At 29.8% G+C, this 21,461-nt stretch overlaps 1 protein-coding gene across 1 annotated transcript in view; it reads right to left on the bottom strand.

The window, feature by feature from the left end:
- Positions 1-613: 613 nt before the first annotated feature.
- LOC113375906 (homeobox protein homothorax-like) overlaps positions 614-21,461 on the bottom strand; it is a 42,553-nt gene continuing 21,705 nt past the window's right edge. The window contains exons 3-4 of the mRNA XM_026615847.1: positions 19,725-19,866; positions 614-718 (exon numbers count right to left, since the gene is read on the bottom strand). Of these exons, the coding sequence (XP_026471632.1) occupies positions 614-718; positions 19,725-19,866 (247 nt within the window). The remainder of the gene's footprint in view (positions 719-19,724; positions 19,867-21,461) is intronic.

Here is a 21,461-nt window from a genome sequence, read left to right as displayed (position 1 = left end):
AGTGATAGTCAATACGATAATTTTAAGAGAAACATTTATTCTGTATTTTATGCAAACAGGTTTCTTTATTTATTTACTTCCATGATGCGATTTGACCTCCTTCCCAGGACAGCGTTTTCCCTGACGTAACTGATTTGATCATCTTGAAATCGTAAAACTGAATAGAATTATAAAATTCTGATACAGTTAAACTATTAAACTGTAAATACTGTTTCCTGCTATCTAGACATAATAAAATTATCTCTGTAAACCAATTGAAATCTAAAAACGAACCACATAATTATTGGAGAAGTACAAAAATTTTATGAGTCAATTTAATAATGAATTTTAGTTTCCAAGAAACCCCGAACCCCAAAAAGTGCTGAGATATGCATCTAGTTCCTAAGTAATGATCAATAATCGCACCAACCCCTAAGTCCAACGGGAGTGCATCAGAGTGATGTTATCCCTCTAGTAATTACAGTAAAACACAATGGATGTAGCCTGGTTTTCTAATAAAATAATATTAAGGGTGAGTTAAGGTGATAATATAATAAAGGGACCATCCATATATGGATGAAATATTATATGCATTAGCGCAAGGGCGGACGATAATCGCGCTTCTGAAATTTGATTACAAAATAATCGGGAAAAGTAACACTTGGAGACAAAAAGAAGTTCCACTTACCAATGAGTCTACTTCTGGGTCGGCTATGTAGTAGGGTTTTTCTTGGCGGATCTGAAAAACAAATGAACAAATTAGTAACAAATAATAACATTTAACATTAATATTATAATTTATAAAATCTCTGGATCGAAGCATGAATTTTAAGCGAAAAAATATGTTGGCAAATAACGAGAAATCTTTGTGTGGATATTGGTGAGATAAGTACCTAGTTGTTTATCTACCATGCTTTCTGACAACTCTGCAAATATTAGATTTTATCTCATATGCTGTTTGTTATTAAATAAAACGTATACATACGCATATTTACACACATACAACGCATATAATATAATAACAATGAATTTTGTGGCCAAAGACAGGTTTGTGATCTAAGTCAAACCACAACTAGAATTAGGATGGTACGAGATTTTTTTATTAAATTAATAACGACCATTTTAAATACTTTTTAATCAAATAGAATAAACAATAAAGTTTGTCAAAAATATGCCAATATATTAATAATTTAACAAAACGCATTCCCATTCTTCACTATTGTTTTTTTTTAACTTTTATTTATATATTATATTATATGTTTGTTTAAGAACAACTAGCATCGGTTATAATTAAATGCAATAAAACAATTTTCAAAATGATTATTAATTATACATGTATTCATAAAAACTAGATTACAAGCAATAATTAAATCTAAAATATAGAAAATGCAATAAAAATTCCTTAAACTAAAAGAATGTCGAGAATCCACTGTTGATGAGGTATAATTATTACATTTTTCATTTTTAGGTTCATGATAAATCGCTTAGCATCTAACGGTTCAAAAAATCAAATCAAATTTGAGAACGGGCAATGAAAACGTAATTTGGGCGTGTGATGAAGTCCGTAACGTTTAGTAAGAAGTATTTTGGTCATTAAATCAGAAATAACACATTAGAGAAGACTGCACGTGGCAAGAACAATAATAATATTTATTTATTTTATAAAGTCTTGTCGAAAAAAAAAAATTAAACTGGGACTCGCAAAAACAGCTTTGAAATCAGTGGCTTGATATTAATTAAAATTTTAATGTGTAATTATTATAAAATGCAGTTTTAGAACCCAATAATTTTCGAAAATTATTTATACACCCTTTTAGTATATTTAATGAATTTGGTGTATCTAGGGTAGCAAAATGGTTTATTTTTCTGCACATGGTAATTTTGAACAGTCATGATGTTAAACATACTTAATTCGTAGTAGAGCATGACATGACACTTTTAGCCCTTATACTCGTGTTGACGTGGTTAGAAAATATTTTATACATCAACCCTCAACTTTATCTTTGCCCTCTGTATATATAGACCCACAAACACACACACACACACAGATATATATATATATATATATATATATATATATAAATATATTTAAGTTAATAACAGGTTTATAATTCTCTCCGATGTCAATCATCAAACTGCTGATCCTAGCATTTATCACTTTTCAAGAAGAAATAAATTTGTCGAAAAACCACAAAACCGCTGCCACCAGTAATCATCCAAGCCAAAGAGGTCTTTGAGCGTTTTTGGTAAAATTAAATACCTTTTTGCGATTGTATTATATAAAACGATTATATATTTTATGGGTTCCCCGAAAAAAATGTAAATCCAATGTAGATTTAGATCCAATGAAAATCGACGACGAAAATTATGTGATCGTGATGAATGACCTAATGTGTGTGAAAAGAAAATTGCTTTAGAATTTAAAAAGCACAGTATGGTTAAGTTGATGGATAAAAAGTATGAAGAGTGTGAAGAAGAAAATTGAAGATCAAGTTTCAAGAAAATTGACGGAATTTGGGTCAGAAGTAAAAAAAAGTACATTCTTCCAATTTATTTTATAAAAGTAAATTTTCTCATGGTTTTGTGAAAGCAAATGTGGATGTTTCACAGTTTTGCTAAAAACATAAGCAAATTCACAAAGGTCGTATTATGATACTTCGATAAATATATATTTAATAAACTTCATGATGACTTAGAATGACCAATTTCCAAATTTGCGAAGAGAATAAAAATGATCAATAATTTAAGGAAAGCAGTGTGTCCGTCACAACGCCGAAAAACAATCTCCTGCAAGACAAATTGCCCGTTCCATTCTGACATATAATTAGCAATCCTGGTCTATGTTATAGGTTTCTATTAGGCATCCCTCGATTTTTATTATAGAGTAGGTGTACGTGTTAACCTCATGCCGTGTATGATTATAATTCTTCTGGGACACACCCAAATAAGGGCGATGTTTGCCGTCAAAAGTGCTAGTTAATTCTTCTACCGTTTCAGATATGATTTATTGTTAATCCGGCGCCGCAAATGATGAGCGTCAACTTGTCTCGTGGAACGACTACCGGATTAAAGGAATCCGGGATGGAATAAGATCCAGTCGAATGCAAATATAAGGTTCCGTATTATCATAAAACAAATTCTTTTGATAACTTTCATCATACAGTCTTACAAATAACATTTGAATACTATATTCCATACTTAGTACTCATTTTACAGCCATCTAAATGGTAAAGAACCAATTTGAATTGTTGCCTTATGGTTTAATTATATGAAATATAATTAGAGTTTTTAGGTTTAATTATATAAATATAATTATTTATTTCCAACTTATATAAATAACTTAGATAGTTGTCTAACAATTACAAAAAATGTGCAAATTTAAATAAAAAATGTGAATATCCCTCTTTAACTATTGCCGAATCATTAAAATACGTTTATGAAACGTAAATGTTATGTACAGTATCTGAGTCGACCCATCAGCAGATGGAAACAAGTCCAGTTTTACGTAAAGCAGTGACGGTAAACTTAATGTCAAGCACGAGTCACAACTAAAAATGAAACATATTTTAGAGTAGAAATTTAGTTGTCAAAAATATGGTACCAAAATTAGAAATGTATAGTTGCCTGTTAGATTCAGTCCACGATAGAGAATACTATCTCTTACAAGGAGAACCTCAGGTTTACTCTTCTGGGATTTTGATGAAGCTTGGTGATAGAGTTGTTATTCAAACCGAAGTTTAAAATATTATAGGCCTACGGGAAGTAATTTAATTTTAAAAGTTTTGAAAAATAAACCTCGAGCAAAACGTATGCCTACTGTGTTCATTAGCACACGATAAGCAAATGAGAAGTAGTAATACGTGAAATACATAAAACACAAGCAAATCAGAATAATAGTTTTTAGTTTAAATTCTGTAAAATAGCAAAAAATGTCCAGCAATATTATTTGTTCAATGGGTTCCGTACAATCGCCACCAGTGTTTCAAGGGGTGTTCTGGGGCGTGCTGTTCTGCAATTGACAGGTTGACAAAGAACAAACGCCCCCTCTATATCCACGAAAAGCAAAACAGCATTCTTTTCGAGGATTCACCATTCGCCCCAACATGAAGCAACTTTATAGCAACATCATGTAGAAAATATATATACACACAAGAATTTAAAATTTCATCTGTTATATTAAAAATAAAACTGACAAAGTATAAATATCATAGTGAACTTTGGGAAGGACATTCCAACGTCATGGTGTCAGACTTAAGGCAGTCTCAAAATTAACCGCAGAATCTGCGGTAAGACATTTAATTCCTGCTCAGAAATTTTGACTTCAAACGATTTTTTATAAATAACACATTCCTAAGATGCAAAATACAAGGAATTGGGAGTGACAAGAATTGATCATGACAAACTCGGAATGTCGATTTAATTTTAAAATGTTAAAAAAAAACAAAGCAAATCGTAACAGTAGATCCATTTTTTTTTTCAAAAACATAATAAAACTATTATAATAAAATATTTAATGCGCGTGCAAAAATTTTAAGCATTTAGGAGAAATTTTTAATATTTCCAAATTAATCTAGAACTGACTTACATATGCAAAATTATTTTCCTTTATCGATATTAAAAACTGCACAAGTATGTTACCAAAAATATGCAATTATTATAGATGAGCAATACAAATGCATAACAATTGTGATATCGATCATGACATGCGTAATTTGATTGCTTTGGAAACAACCAAATGTACTGATGAGTTAACAGAATTCGCGTCTGAAAGAATTAGACCCTTTCCTGGTTTATCAGATCTGAATCAAATATTTGTTCGATACACAAAATATAGAAGAAAATAGACTTAAGCCTTTAGCAAAGATTACTATTTTGAAAAATGGACTTAAAAACCGTAATTTTTTATTTCCCCTGTCTATTTATAAAGTTGCGAACACTCTTGTCAAGACCCATCCATCCAGTTTCGTTCACCGGCAAAGGTCATCACATGCAGAGTCATTTTTTATAATTTTATAATTCCAACGATTCACCGTGGAATGCCATAATTACATATTAATACCAGAATGCAGTGTGCCGTTTAAAAGATATGTGTGGATATATATTTTTTTAGTTTTAGATAAACTGTTGAGAATTCACTTATGTAATCAACAACTTACTATTTTTATAATTTATAAAAACAAATTGGATTTAATAACATAATTGAGTGAAATAGAATCACTATCATAAGCGCAAGCTTTGTCGTTGTGTGATGTTATGATTTATTATCAGCAAAAAACTGTTTGCAAAAACATGAAATCTAATTAGTTGCAATAAATAAATTGAAAATTTGGTTTGCAAATTTATACATGCTAATCGGACGAATGATTTGCCGTGGTGTGCGTGCTTTGGTAGTCAAAAAGCTTTACAAAACATAAATAGAAATATTATGGGATAAGCTTGCCTTATTATCTTACTAATCTTCTACAAAAATATAAAATAGCAAGGATAAAAGTAGTAATTTTGGTACATTTAGGTAATGCCAACTTGGAATTTACAGTAGATACATTTACAAATTATTTCTTCTAACAATAAATAAGTAATAAGACAAAAATATAGCTTATCACATGATAGGCCTATAAATTTTAGCAATTATATAGGTTTAAATTAGCAGTGAAGGAATGATATAAACGAGATCAAATGTATATGAAAGATTCAAACGATCAAATTATGTGTAAAACTAGTAGTGCATCATGCCCTAAGGCAAATTCGCCTTTTTTGATTTTTTTTTTGAAAATGTTCATACCCATTTAAGTCGATTAATCCATACTAAAAATGTCAAAGACATTTGCTGAAATTTAAACTTCATAAATCTTGGTGCGAAACCCAAAGAAATGGAAACAAAATAATTTCTTATTATTGAAATATTTGATAGATTGATGTGCATATGTCTGATGATCATTTTTGACCGCAAAATGGTAATTTTTCAAATCATTTCTCTGGATCTGTAAAACTACTCAACCTGCCTTACTAAAAAACTAATCATTTCATTTCATCACACCATCAACACAAGTGAAATGTTTTTTGAATCATTCAAATCTTAAGCTTTTTTATCGCAAAACCTGAATTGCAATTTTTTGCACTTTTTACACAGTATCTTCGAAACAGCCGGACTTGCCTTTGCCGTATACTAATTAGCACATCTCACCGTCCATGAGAATCGAATGGGTTTTGAATTATTCGAATCGGTTAATCCGTGCTTTCGAAATCGTCGACGAAAATTTATATCCGCACATACACATACGCATACACGTACACATACATACATTGTTTCTAAGGTATGCCAAAATGTTCAGGAGGTCTTGAAGGATAAAAATATGCCAAAATTTTCATTGCCAATTTTTCTGCGATTACTATAACTAACCCTTCGGAAAGTTAAAGAAGTTGCTATAAGCAGAATCGTTGAGGTCTGGTAACATATAGAGCAAACCAGTAAACACACTATTTTTTCGTTGAAACTGTATCAAATAACATTTTTGGACACTATGTTAGAAAATTTTCTCTAAGTGGAGTGCAAACTTAAGGTCTGTATACAAAACAATACCCCTTATAAGTTTACCACATGCGTTTGGCCGCAGTGATTTTCCAATCCCCAAGGAGCCTCGGGCGTCTTTTCCTCCATTCAAAGACGTTTCACTTCCAGCTCTCTTGCTAACGGGGGATGGCAATTACCGTAACCGCTCTTGAGGGTGTGAGAATACATCCCTCAATTTCCTAGCTATAGCTCTCTCAGACAAAATATTGCGTTATTAGTTGGCAAACAGTGCGTAAAGGAATCGATATGAAACAGATCCGACGCGCGCCGGAACGGAATGGGGAACAACGGGTCATGCATTACGCGAACGAAGGAGAGATACGAGCTTGCAAGCGACATGGCGCGCCGATAACATTAGATGTATATAGGTGTATGTGCATATGCATACATATATAAAGAAATTTTAATATGTTCTAAAGTTTTTGCACGATATAACCGATTTTATTATATTAACCCTATCCACTCAAAAATTGCAAAATTAATACGTAATTTGTCACCGGAGCTGTGGCATCCGAGTGGAAAGGTGGAAACTCTAGGTGTCTGTGAAATTTAACAAAAAAATTTATAAGTTTTTAATCTTAATTTTGATTACCATTTATGATTAGATTTCTGTATTAGTTTTTGTTCGGACGTATTTCATTTTATTATATTGGTCATGAAGACAGCAATCTTCATGGCATTGGGCTTTTACACCGGATGGTTGCTACCCTGTAGCGGATTTGGATCGGACTTATTTTTCTCACTTCAAAAACTATAGTCCACGTAACAACATATGTAATAAATAATAAATAAGTTATTTATTATAAAATATTTATTATAAAATATTTATTATAAAATATTTATTATAAAATAACTATATCTTCTTCAATTAGATTCAATTATTGGCAAATATTAGTGTAATAAAAATTTGCAACAAATACATAAATTATACCAACAAATCAGTGTTTCATATACTCCACAGCTACAAAGATTAAATTATAACCTACAACCTGAGTTATCGAAGGAGCTTTATTGAAACTTTTTTTTCTATACAATATTTAGCATACGATTTACTTGAGCTAATACAATTACACTATCGTATATAAATAATTTTTCAATTTCAAGGTAAATCTGAATATTAAACTCACCTGTACTTCATTTACAATTATTACTTAAAGGTAAAAAATGAAAGCAGTAAAAATATATGAAAATATTTTGAATTAAGATATGATTTATAAGATGTACGAATATATATAATTTTTTTTTAAATTTTGAATTAAGGTAAGATATGAAAAAAAAAACAAAAAATATAACCTATTAATTTATTTTGTTATTTTATTAGGACAAAATTGCGGGTACAGCTAGGTGAGATAAGATAAGATAATATAAGATAAAATATTTATTTCTAATATATAAGTAGCCTAATTTACGTCAACTACATGAGCTTCCTGGCAATAAAAGTCTCGTCAAAATCGGTCCAGCCGTCAGGAGATTATGCTGAACAAATATAGAGTCAGACAAAATTTTTAAAAAATAATCATTTGATATATATGTGCCCTATTTATATTCATATGCAAGTAATAAAAAATATTCTATTATTAAACTATTATAACAATCTAATTTTATTTATGTAATAGTATTAAGAAAAACATTTTATGTTGAAAAGTTTTAGTTCAATAAGTTTTTCCCCTTGTTAACTTTGAAATAAGTTTTTATATACTAATAAAAAAATATGATAAAGTATTGCATTAATCAAAATCTATTATTCTACTAATATATAATACCATTAGCAGAAAACTATTGTAAGGGACCCCAAATCGTGTAAAAAGTCATAATGGTCATAATTTTAAGCCTGATATTAAAATCGTTTTCTTCAGTTTTTTTGGTGAATTAAAAATTTAAACTCGAGCACAAAGTGTTGTACTTTTACATTCAAAAATTCTCTAAGAAATTTCCTGATGCACTATATGTTAATATTTAATTTTATAAATATTCAATGTAATTCTTATAAGCGTTTTGAGCATTATTAATTGTTTGTAAATATAGTGGAAGAAAGCATGAATATTGTTAAAAATACTAATAAATGTAGATAAAACAACTAACTTGTTGAATTGATATGTTAAATATGTTTGTATGTTCAATATACAACTTAATACTCAAACCAAAAGATCATAAAACTATAAAACGTCTTATATGATTTCATATTGTATTAGTTATGTTTATTCAATTAATTTAGTTATTTATTAATCAAATATCAAATACTGCAAGCAAAACAATTGTTAAAAAGCAGCACGCAACGTATCTTATAATAAAACTAATGCAAAATCACTTTAAATATTTTAGTAAAAATTCACTTAAAAAGGTTTAAATATTATAATACACGTCTGCATTTTCTTTTACTCAAAGGTACTGAAAGAGCTTAACGGTCCCTTCGTCATCTAAATCCCTTTTACGAACAAACGTTGCTAAATGTAAAAACGCGCGTATTTTTATGATTTGTATTATTTCGAGTAACTAGATAAAATTAACAATACATAAGGTAAATGCACAAGGAATAGAAAAACGTGTTTTCGACCTCGAAATCTCTACCTGCCAAAGAAGCACCAGCCCGAAATCTTCGACAGAAGTCAAATGTGTGTATCTGGGATTTTATTACAGGCCGCCAACACGATATTATAAACATTTATACCGCTATAAATTAAATTAAATAATAAATCTTAAATTTTAGAGAAGTACTTGCAAAGAAATTTAATAAACAAAACGAACCCGAACAATCAAACAAATGACTGACAATAAATGTTCGAAAGTGTTGTATAAACTCAACAAGGATGTTACGGGCTACAAGACGATTGTAAAGTGTACAGTTAAATCGTTTTATTATCGTGTAGGTAAAAAAAATATTTAATTTGTTAATTACTTTATGGTGAGAATAGAGTTATATTAATTTATGACCGGTGACTAGTTTCCTTATTTGCTTTGGCAAAATTAGATCTTCACATGGATAGAATAGAATTGCCTGTAAAAAACTTTTATTTCTATTTTGTTTAGTTTTACCTAGAATAACGTAAAATTGCGCTATCCTGTCAATCTACATTGTTTAGTACACATCAGAATTTTTATTGCTGACTGATGACAGAAGAAAGAAAGTGTTGACTAAAGTTAAAAAAAAAATCGTGTACTAACGGAATTTCTTTGAAAGGATGAATTATTTATTGTAACTCTAATGGTTGAACTAGACCTAATAGAGAATTGAGAATAATGGAATTAATATTTAATATTTTGGCGTATAATTTTTCATACAGAACAACCAGAACTACTTATTTTATAAGCAGACCAGTGGTTGCCGATTCACCTTGTGATGAGGTATTGTCTTTTGTATTATTGCAATTTCCCAAAGGCTATTTTAATTTGAAATCATATTTAGAACTATATTTTCAAGAGAAAACAGTGAACAAGCACTTTTGATATCAAGAAATGAACAACTTCCACTTAAGAAATGAACAAGCCCAAATAATAAACATTTTTTTCAGGTAACTTTTTTTTAAATTTCTCCGATTTTGTAGTTTGTTTATCTCATTATCAGTCTGGTACAGAATTGACTGACTATTTTGAAAATTTTAGTCCTCGGTATAACAACTGATACTAATATTGATAACTTTTTAAAAATAGGATACAAATCTGAACATAATTTTTTGAGAAAATATAAATGTAGTTTTACTTGATAATTCAACGATGAATAGATATTAAAATAGATTATTATTTACCAAAATACTAGTTTCGGGGTTAAATTAAATTGGTCAAACACGTAAATACTATATTTGCAACACAAAACTGTTTTCTATAAGAAAATAATTGAACAATCTTATATTTATATTCGGTAAATGCATTATGTCCAAAAATGTTAAAATTAATGATTCTACAAGCTGTAAGTAATTTTATTAATCTCGTGTCCGAGTCCAAGAAAACCTTCACCTGTTTCCTTTCCAAACCTGTTAATGAGATAATACTCTCTCGTAGGTCCTGCATTTCACAATGCATATCTATTTGTCCAGGAAGACTATTAATCTATTAATTCATATCTATTACATTATTACATATTATTATAATATAATATTTGCAATCAGGTTCCCGAATGAGTGGATAATAATGTCGAAGTTTTTGCTCTCTCAGCCGTCATTTGCGTGCGAGCGGCGTCGTTCGCCCTCTGGCCCATCGGAGAAGAATTCCGCAGATATTTATTATGCTCACTTTTGCCTTTGCCTTGGTCTGCCTTTTAAACTTACACAAAGCCAATGGAACAAAAAAAGTACCTCAGGAAAAGTAAGAAGACGAAGAATTTTGTATTTCGGTTTTGGTTATTGGTCCCATTTCGGGTGCACGATGAAGCCCAGGTAGATTCGACGAAGGCGACGGGAACGGACCGAGGGGAAATAAAATCGAAGTATTGGAAATAGTTTTTATTTAGGCTCTTAAAATACTGTTTCCATAAATATTTAGTGAAATAAATATGAAATTTTTTAATTAATTTGCTGAAAAAACATATTCAGAATAACTTTGGAAACACTAATTTAAAAAAACAATGCCAAGTTATTTTAAAATTAATTTTAAACTTTTTGTACACAATATATTTATCTTCATAATTATTCAAAGTCATATTTTGATACCGTGTTTATAATTTTTTTAGAATGTCTAAATCAAATGCCAATCCAGTGATCCGAAATCCAGGATGTTCGAGTAAATAAAATATATGTGTAATATTTTATCTTATAAAATAAATAGAGTAAACATGAACTAATTGTAATCAAAATCTCTTATTCTGCCTCTCTTAATTTTCCAAGAATATGGGAAAAATGTAGGAAAATTTACTGAATAGATTCTATGACATTCTCTGATATTTCTGTATAATGATTAATATTTGTAATGTGCCCTAAATCAATATTTCATTCAAAAAATTATAAAAAATGCAAATTACAAATTTATTAAAAAAAACAATAATAGAATAATTAAATTCTGTATGAACATCCCATTGTGTGTGTTTATTTCAATTCACAGATTCAAACTAATATACACATAAATGGAAGAGTTGTACATATCAGGCGTTAAATGGGTTTATGGCCTATAAAAATTTTATGTTTTAAATTCCACAGTTTTTTTTAGTACATGTCATTTAAATATAGCCTATAACTACAGACTGCACTATATAATTAGATAATTTTATTAGTTATGAATAATTTATCTTATCTTAAACCGGCGAGTAAGCACTTTCGATTATCTCTAATTATTATGCAATTCATAAAGATTTTATGTTGGGAGTGGACAGGTAGTGCACAAGTTTAATAAAAATACTTACTAAAAAATTAGTTTTAATTATATTTAAATAATATCATGAAATTGTCATATACCATGTTGAAATTTTTTTCAGTGGGTAGGTTTAATGCAGTTTTATTATATTTAATAGGCAAAAGTAGATGCAGTTGTTATTTATTCTAAACAGGTACTAAAAGAATAATTTTATTATATATGTAAAAGTAAAAATATGTTTTTAATTAATTCTAATATATTAATTTTGAAGAAAAATGAACCTCTGATTTATTATGCATAGAAAGTGCATTCAAAACAAATCAAATAAAAATCATGTGGAAATCCTTACAAACAAAAACAATATTTTATTTAATTTCCGCATTCTAATTATAAGAAAAGATTGAAAAATAATTAAATAAGCAAATATCGATATGCCTTTGATGGCAGTAATCATAAAATTCAGAAAGCTTCAAATAGACGTTAAGACACAAGACCTTATAGACCTTAAATTATAGACATTGAAATACTTGCTTTTAAAGAAAATTTTTCAACTTTTAATAAATTTCAATATTGCACGTAATATTTTATTTTGAATTTATTATAAAAATGTGTTTTTATTTTGTTTTAGAAATATTTTTTTTAGCCCCCTTCCGGGGGGCAAAATACGTACTAATTCGACAATTAGCGAGTGGAAAGGGTTAAAATATTAGTCAATTGATTTTAGGGTAAGCATGCTGTCTCACCGTAGTACTACGAGATCGAAAGTACGTGAAGAAAAGGCTTATACGAAAATATGCCTAAAAATCTTGTACATAATTATAATTTTTAATATGGAAGTACAGAGTTGTGCCTTAAAAAATAGTACTGAATAAACATGAAAAGTATTGTTTTTTATTGAATACATGCGTTTTTAATAGTCTTCTATATTTTTCAAGTCATCATGCCGAAGCAATATGTGTATTTATTTATTTTTGAAGAAAAAAATGAAAATAATCGAGAAACAAATGAGATCGCACGAGAATCCGCACGTCATACATCGAGGCGTGCCATATCCCTTCCCGAGGAAATTTTCATCGACTATAATTAGCGATGCAAGTGTCGGTTAAGCGTCTGTCAAAATAATCACACGGACTACTGCGTAACGATAAAACTATAATTTTATTACATGTGATGAAAATAGATGGCCACGTATAATTATTTTGCAGCTTTCTGCAAGCTCTAAAGAAACGGCTTGGCCGATCGTTTTGCAAAAGTAAACAGCGCTAGTCCTAAAATCGGTGCAGCCGTTCTTGGTAAAATATCTATGAAAGGTCCAATTTTGGCACATACAAACTCTAATTTTTCCAAACTTGAAGTCAAGTGATTCAGAATCATCTAAAACGTCGAGAAAACATAAAATTAGAAAATTATTAGTGAAATCAAGCTTTTCCTTCGGGAAGTTAAAAAAACGATTAAACGAGGAAATTTGTCAAAATAATCACTTCGCATCATATAAAACTATAGTTTGAATACATGCGATTAATAATGTTACTGTTAGCATTACATAAACTATGGAGCCAATTCTCGAATAAAATAGAAATGTTATGGTAATGTTATGTTACGGGTCTATATTCGTATGAGTTGTTAGTAACGAACTGTCTTTGCTGCGAGATCAGGCCTTTTACAAATAAAACCTAACTTAACGTATGTGTTATCAAAGATACATCAAAGAGTTGCACTTATGATGAAATTATTATTTGAGATTCGTGTGTTTTGGAGGTTAGGTTTTATGTGTAAAACTCCTGATTGCACAACAAATGCCCAGCTTTTTGGCAGTTTGTTACTACCAACTTAAACCCGTAACATAGCATTATCATAACATTACTATTTTAACCAAGAATTGAGCCCTATAATTTTATAACGTGCTTTTATCACAAGAAAGATAGATATCTAAATATAACAATTTTCCAAATTTTTCTAATATTGTCATTTTACACTCGTTGTAGCCTTGTATTATGCTAAACCTTACACTAACAATGCATTTCTATTCAACGATCGTTACAATAGACCTAATTTGCATTTTTGCGAGGGCGCCTCACGGATATTTAGAAATAAAATTCATGCTATTATATTTTTGTTCCCGTTTTTTTTTTGTTGAAACTATTGAGACTTTATTATGCCAAAAATTGTGCAGAAATCACGTACAAATTTTTGTTTGGAGACGTATGATACATCATCAAAAAAGCTGCTAATTATAATATTATTATACGTTACATTTATTTTTAAACGTTTCAAGCCCATTGAGGTTATGTCCTACAAAAAAATATTTTTTTTTATTTATTATCCCAAGTGAAAAATTACTTTTCCTGGGCAGAGCTGCATATAAATATATGTTCATTACAATTAGATTTATCTAATATAATACCCTTATTAAACAGAATGGTTAACCGCTGGGTTGCCTTCTATAGAAGAAGTAGGTTATAAATAAATGTTCAAAGAAGAAGCTTATAGATCGTAGATTGGTCTAAAAAAACTATTGCATAAATCAATTTTTGAAGGGTGTAAAAATTGATTTATGCAAATTTTTTTTATTTATTTTATGAGCAATCAAAACTATGTGTTCTACAAGCATCTTCTGTTGAAAATTTTATTAAACAGTAGTTCTATAGAAGACAACCCAGCGGCTAACTATAACGTAACATCAAGTAGAAATGAGGATTGGGAAAATTTTAAAGCCTCTTTATTATTACAAATGTTTCGACGTAAAATTCTACATCATAATCAATGAATTTAAAAGTTTTTTTGTAATTAAATATAAGATACAATAATAGTACAAAAATTTAATAGAATTACAGTTATAAAATTTGGACTGCAACTGTCAGTAATCTCTTTTAAAATATTTTTTTAAGAAAACTTAGTATAAAATGTTTACAAGACATCTCTCATTGGGTCTCTATATATTTTCTACTCTCTATATATATTCTCGGGGTCTTTATTGTCGGATTGTTTATTATATTGAATTATTAATTCAATTATTCAACAATTTAATTATTTGTTTGGGAATAGATATTTGTTCAGCGTATCGAAGCAAAATCAAAGTCTGTATTGAATTTTTAACATTTTTTCGTATTCCAGTTTTTTATACATATTCCATCATTCATACCCGGACGCCAATGGGACCGGGTTAGCTTTCGATTTAGACATTCTAATAAGGAAAAACCCGCGCGTAGCTTGCTTCGGATTTTTATGAAACTTGGCACAATGGTAGATTTTATGCCCAAACTGACCATCGTAAAATATTAGAGGCTTATGAAAAGCGGTTTAATTATAACACTTAATTAAATTTAGCATTTATCAGCGCATAGAGGCACTACCAAAAATTAGCGGATGTTCAATATGGAATAGGCAAATATTAAAAAAAAACGACATCGAAATTAACTGAACTTAGACAGTTGGATGACAACAAAAGCTTACAAATATTTGGAAAAAAAAAAATAGAAATATATATATTAGTCCTTTATTATGGTGCCGAACCAGAGCAGATCGATCGTCCCCGTGGCCCTCGCACTAGGCAGCGCTCGGCGTGGTACCGGAGGGTACCACGCTCCGCGTTTCGAATGCGCTCTGCAATACCCTATACGTTTTTTCCATAAGTCGTATATAGTATTATATTCTGGATGTTCTTTTTTGTAATTTTCAAAGTTTGCACCTCCCGCTGTGCAACGGTCAATGCCTGCCAAAACATTAAACGATCCAACAGCGTCTTTGTGTTATTTATTTCTAAACTCGGCGTAGAAGCACAAAAAAGGAATTGCTCTTTTGGGCTTTTCTATAGGAGCACATATATTATCATTGAAATTCGAAAGCCGTCATATGGATATGCAAATCCGCTCAAAATCTTAACTATGAAACGAATACAAAAATAATACCTTACCTGGCAGCAGAAATTTCATTATGAAATGAATAGTGAATAGATTTGAAAAAATCAGGTAAAGTGCAAAATTTCTATAGGTTAATATAATAACCAAAATTAAAAATTAAAGTAGAAATGGTATTATAAATTTTAGACAAGAAAATATAAAACAAATTAAACGCGTTTGAAAAGTACTTAAAGGTTTGAAGTATATGTGGTACGTATAGGGCTCAAAGGTTCACGGGTAAAAAGGTCCATCATAATTATCTGCAAAACGAGCAAAGTAGATTTTTTATTGATACTATTTTAAAGTAATATCAGGAGATAAATAAAAATATAGCAATATTCATACCAAAAGTTTTGTGTTGTTGGCGTTTCTTTTAGTTTTGAACTCATGATATAAGTTTATGATACCTGAATATAATTTTTAAGCATAAGTTATTTAATGAGATGAGATAATAAGATGTATTGTTATTTTTAAGTTAGATTCAACAGTTTTTTTATATAACCTCATTAAAAGCTTAGGAGTGGGTGGGGTAAAACGAATCAACTAAACCTTTACATTGACAAAGGTGCAAGCAATAAGAAATAGTAAATAAAAAAGTGAATTAAGTTGGAAATATCAATTTTGCAAGAGATAAATTAAATAGTTATTTTATCTCTACTGATGAATATTTCTTACGAAATACAAGATGAAGATTATAAACCACAAATAAAAGTTCCCATAAAATTTGTATTTGCTTGGTTAAATAAAGCTATTATTTCGTAAAATATCTTCTTATATACGAAGTATATAAACAAATATGTATTAATTTGTTTATTTCCAGCATTAGATATTTGATTAGCAAAAAAAAATGTAACTAACAATGATAATGTAAAAAAAATGTATAATAAATATAATAAAGGAGGAAAATAAAATTAATAAGAAAAATAATTATAATAAAAGAGTAAAAAAGCAGGTAAGTGCATATATTCATGTATATATAGACATGTACATTGGCCCATGTATATAAAAGTACATGTGTGTTTAAGTCGAAATGTGGCCCGTGGGTGGTTTATCATGAAAAGCAATCGCCATGAGCAATGTATCAATACATTTTCTCGGATTTTTGTGTTTGGCACATAAAATACTAACAACACAACATTCGTCCGATGATCTCGCAGATGCTTACGAATAACAAGATAATAAGATAAACGATATCTATAAAATGGCATCGACCGATGAGAGGAGCAGGTTGAAATATCACAAGCTTTTTTACTTGACCGGGGACCTTTTTATTTGACAATGTCAATGAATGCATCGATACCTGTACAAGAATGTTTCCGAGAAATTCTGTCCTTAGAATCATTTTTAAGTCTCGAGTCGAAAAAAACATACGACATCGAACTGATACACTATCTTCACATGGAATCACAATTTCGGCCGCAGGACTGTTAATTAATGCAACTACGGATCAGGTCATTTACTTTTCGACTCTTGTAATATTATTTATATGAGGAAATTTGACAAACAAAAAACTTTGATGAAAATAACTTATTAACCAATTTTCATTTGATGTTAACATTTATATGAATTTATTCATAATTGTAATATTCAAGACTGTAAATCTGGTATTTCGTAAGAAATATTGAACAGCACAATTGGAATAACTATTTATTTTATTTATCTCTTGTAAAAATGTATTTTTACCTTCATTTACATATTTATTTATGTTGGGTATACAACTTTTTCCTTCTACTTTCAAATATTGTTGTTAAAAAATTGTTAATTTTATTTGTTATTGAGATTTCGGTGGCGGACCTTTAAGCCCCGCTCTATTCTATACTTATATTGGGCTTGTGCATACCTTAACATGTCTCATAAGCAAAACTTTATATTACACATTTGTGTACAGCAAAAAGTTGATTCATTTTTTTATTTTTTCTTCTTTAAGTGAACCATTGTTTCATCCGCTGTTCCTTAAAGTGCCGTTAAAGTCAAAATGTCAATCTTAAGTATCTGTTAGTGGACGAATGTAAATTTCACCGAATCCTCGGCATTATGAATTCATATCACAATTTAATCACGGATTCAAACGTGTGTTTTTACGAGCCAATTTGGGACGATTCAAACAGGCTTCGTTTTGAATAATTAACAACGTAAAAATCATTATGGAACTTGTGTTTCATTGGTTTCTTTCTATAAATTAGTTATTAAGTCATGGAGAAAATTTATTATTTTTGTGAAGTTATGTAGTAGTAAAATTCATATACCACCTGCAACTATTATTTAAATATTATGTCACTTATTACAAGATGTGCGGTTGTGTGAATTCCATTTCCCTACATAATTTTCCCTTCCCGGCACTCAACGTGCCCGGCTATAAGCATTATTCACTTGACTGTTTATTTACGAGTCTTTGCGAATGTACATTTTATTACAAATAACTTTTTTATGTGTGAAAAATCACTGCTTTTAGTATTCGTCGCATAAATATAGATTATGGCTAATAACATACATAAACTACAGCATCCTGCGACCGTAAGAAACTACAATTACTGTGACAGGTTCTCAAATAGTTAATTTGAAAGGTAAAAAGTATTCATGTATAACAAAAAAAATGATTCTTTTTTGTTTGGTCGTACCTACGTCAAAAATGTTGTTCTTTTGTAACACGGTCACCCATTTAGATTTTTGTGAAAGATTTCTGAAGTCCGTGACGGGCGAACAAATAGACAATAGATTTTTCAGTCGACAAAAAATTGTATTTAATAACCATAGGAAATATTTTAATAAAAAAATAACCTTTCCACATGTACGATTACAAAATAGAAATCAATATATGTAACATCGGATTAAGCCGGGATTAGTGCTCTACTGATTAATTCTGTTTATCGTTTGATATCAAAACCGTGACAATCCAGCTAGAGTATTATTGAATCGAACCGAAATTTATCAGATAAAATATCGATATATCATATCAGACTCATAAGTAATATCGAAAACTCTGTGTCATATTTATTTATGGCCCGTGAAATAAATAAGACGAAATTTGAAACGCTTTTTAAGGGCTATCACAAATCAACTAAACCATTTAAATTACAGATTTGTTTTAACAATAATATATTAATACATTCGTAATAATGCGATAATATTACACGTACACAAACACACATGTATATATATACTAGCTGACCCGGCAAAAGTTAATATTTGTAAACTAAATAAAAAATATTTCTACAACATTATTAATATCAAAAATAACTAACTGATGTAAATGTGGAGATACGTAGTATATAAGTGAAAAGAGCGGCTAACACAAATTATATGGATGGTTTACCCACTGCAAAGCATACCACATATAAATGTTCCTAAAGCATATTACTAGTGCACTTTTGATTTATTATTACCGCGCTTTTCATTAATTAAATATTTTTTACTTACGAAGCAAATCCCGAACATTCATTTTTGAATTATGTTGTAGCATAACTAGCGAATCAGGTGAGATTCCAAAAACTCTGGGGCATAATTTTCAGGTTTGGCATATGTTTGTATTGTACCTAGTTCTTTCTAAACACAGTTGTATCTTCAGATTTTAAAATTCAATTTCTACATTTTTGTCGTTAAAATTGCTCTTTCTGCAAGCAATTCATGAATTATAAAATCAGTGACGAATCGAGCGATAATTGAACGCATCTAGTTTTACCTATGGTAACCTTTCCGTCGCCAATAAAAATGTTGAATTAACTAAAATTTCACAAACTCTTAACTATTAGAAAAAATGATTCAATTAATATCAATAAAAACTAACGATTATTATTAAAAAAAGTCAATTTTATCAAACATACATCATTTCCACTAACTTTTAACTTCGACAGAAGCACAAGGTCTGTGACAATTATCCAAGTCATCGTTTGATATTCGTGAAACAAAACGGTTGCGCGTTTAAAAAAACGCGGACTTGTTAAAAACGTCAAACAATTTCGACGTGAATGACACTTAAATCATATGAAATTTCTTACCTGTTTAGAAAATACTGCGATATCTTCATTAAATGATTCTGACGAACAAACATCGCCGCCGGCCACTCCGGGGTCGCGCGGCGTGCAGGTTGCTAATTCACATTTTTCGAATATCAGAGCCAAAAGCGGGAACAGGGGATGACTGAAATAAAAATTTATATTAATATATATGTAATAATATATCAATACACAGTATCACACTTTTTCTAATATTACAAATTTTTTAAATAAAATTATTGACGAATTTTGGATACGGCATAATTTATAAAAAATAACTAGAAAATTAATTATTAATAAAATTCTTCAGAATATATTCCATTATAAACATTTGTTTTAATTAAATACTTATATTATGTCTTTAAGATGCAAGAAGCCTGTTCTGAGCCGCTTGGTTTCACAGTAACATGAGCCAGCCGTTGTTCCGAATAATAAATAGATTGTAAACTGCATACCGTTTGAATAAAAATATTTTATTTTTTATTTTAAATGATTAAAAGATTAGATCACTTCTCCTTGCATTGGATACTTGTGTTATTTGTCTCAAAAACCATGACTAAAAAATTTAAAATTTTGTCAAATTCATTGGGGAATAAGGTTAAACCAAGGGGACAATGCTATGTTACGGATCTATAATCGTATGACTTGGTAGCATAGATCCTTATACTACTACATGGACTGCAAATCGAGCGCAAAATAAGTGTCAAAAGATAGAAGGGGACTGTGACGTCACTAAGTGAACGAGCGTTGCCGATGATCGTGGAGCACACCCGAATGATTAAATGTCATATGCATAAATCGATTTTAACAGGTGGATTCGATTTCATGTACATTTATTGCACATGGGCAATATTATTAATACCAAAATTCCTAAAAAAGTATAAGGTACATACAATTGCCATCATATTATTGAAATAAAACTATTACAGATATTTGAATCACATTAACTATTATGGTATATAATATATAATATAATAATAATATGTGATATAATATCTACATAATTATGCAAATCGAGCATAGAATATTTATTTTTAGGTCAAGCACGTGACATATGACATTTAATCAATTGGGAGTGTTCCACGATTGTCGGCAACGCTCGTTCACTCAATGAGGTCACAGTCCCCTTGTATCATTTGACACTATATAAAATAAAAAGCACATGAGGACGGATTTATAATGAAAAACATATGAGGATTGTGCGATCAGGCGTTTTACGTATTTAACCTCAAATAATTTTATCATAAGTTTAACATACTGATGTCTCTTATTCCACACAATTGCCATCATATTATTGAAATAAAACTATTACAGATATTTGAATCACATTAACTATTATGGTGTATAATATATAATATAATATGTGATATAATATCCACATCATTATGCAAATCAAGTGTAGTATATTTTCTTTTAGGTTAAGGCACGTGACATATGACATTTAATTAATCCGGAGTGTTCCACGATTGTCGGCAACTCTCGTTCACTAAGTGACGTCACAGTCCCCTTCTATCTTTTGACACTTTACAAAATGGAAAACGTATGAGGACTAGCGGTTCATGTAGTATAAGGTCTATGGTTGGTAGACAAGAACTGTCAAAAAAAGATTAGATCACTTCTACTTGCATTGGATGCATGTGTTATTTTTGTCTCAAAAAACAATAATATAGGCGACTAAAATGGAAAATTTTGTCAAATTCATTGAGCAAAAAGGTTAAATCCAAAAAGTGATAAAGGGAT

This window comes from Ctenocephalides felis, unplaced genomic scaffold, assembly GCF_003426905.1.
Source record: "Ctenocephalides felis isolate EL2017-DRISC unplaced genomic scaffold, ASM342690v1 CF-g0.4_SCAFFOLD_01886, whole genome shotgun sequence".
Taxonomy (NCBI): Eukaryota; Metazoa; Arthropoda; class Insecta; order Siphonaptera; family Pulicidae; genus Ctenocephalides; species Ctenocephalides felis.
Note: the sequence above shows the minus strand (reverse complement) of the source record. Positions and strands in the feature narration are given on the sequence as shown.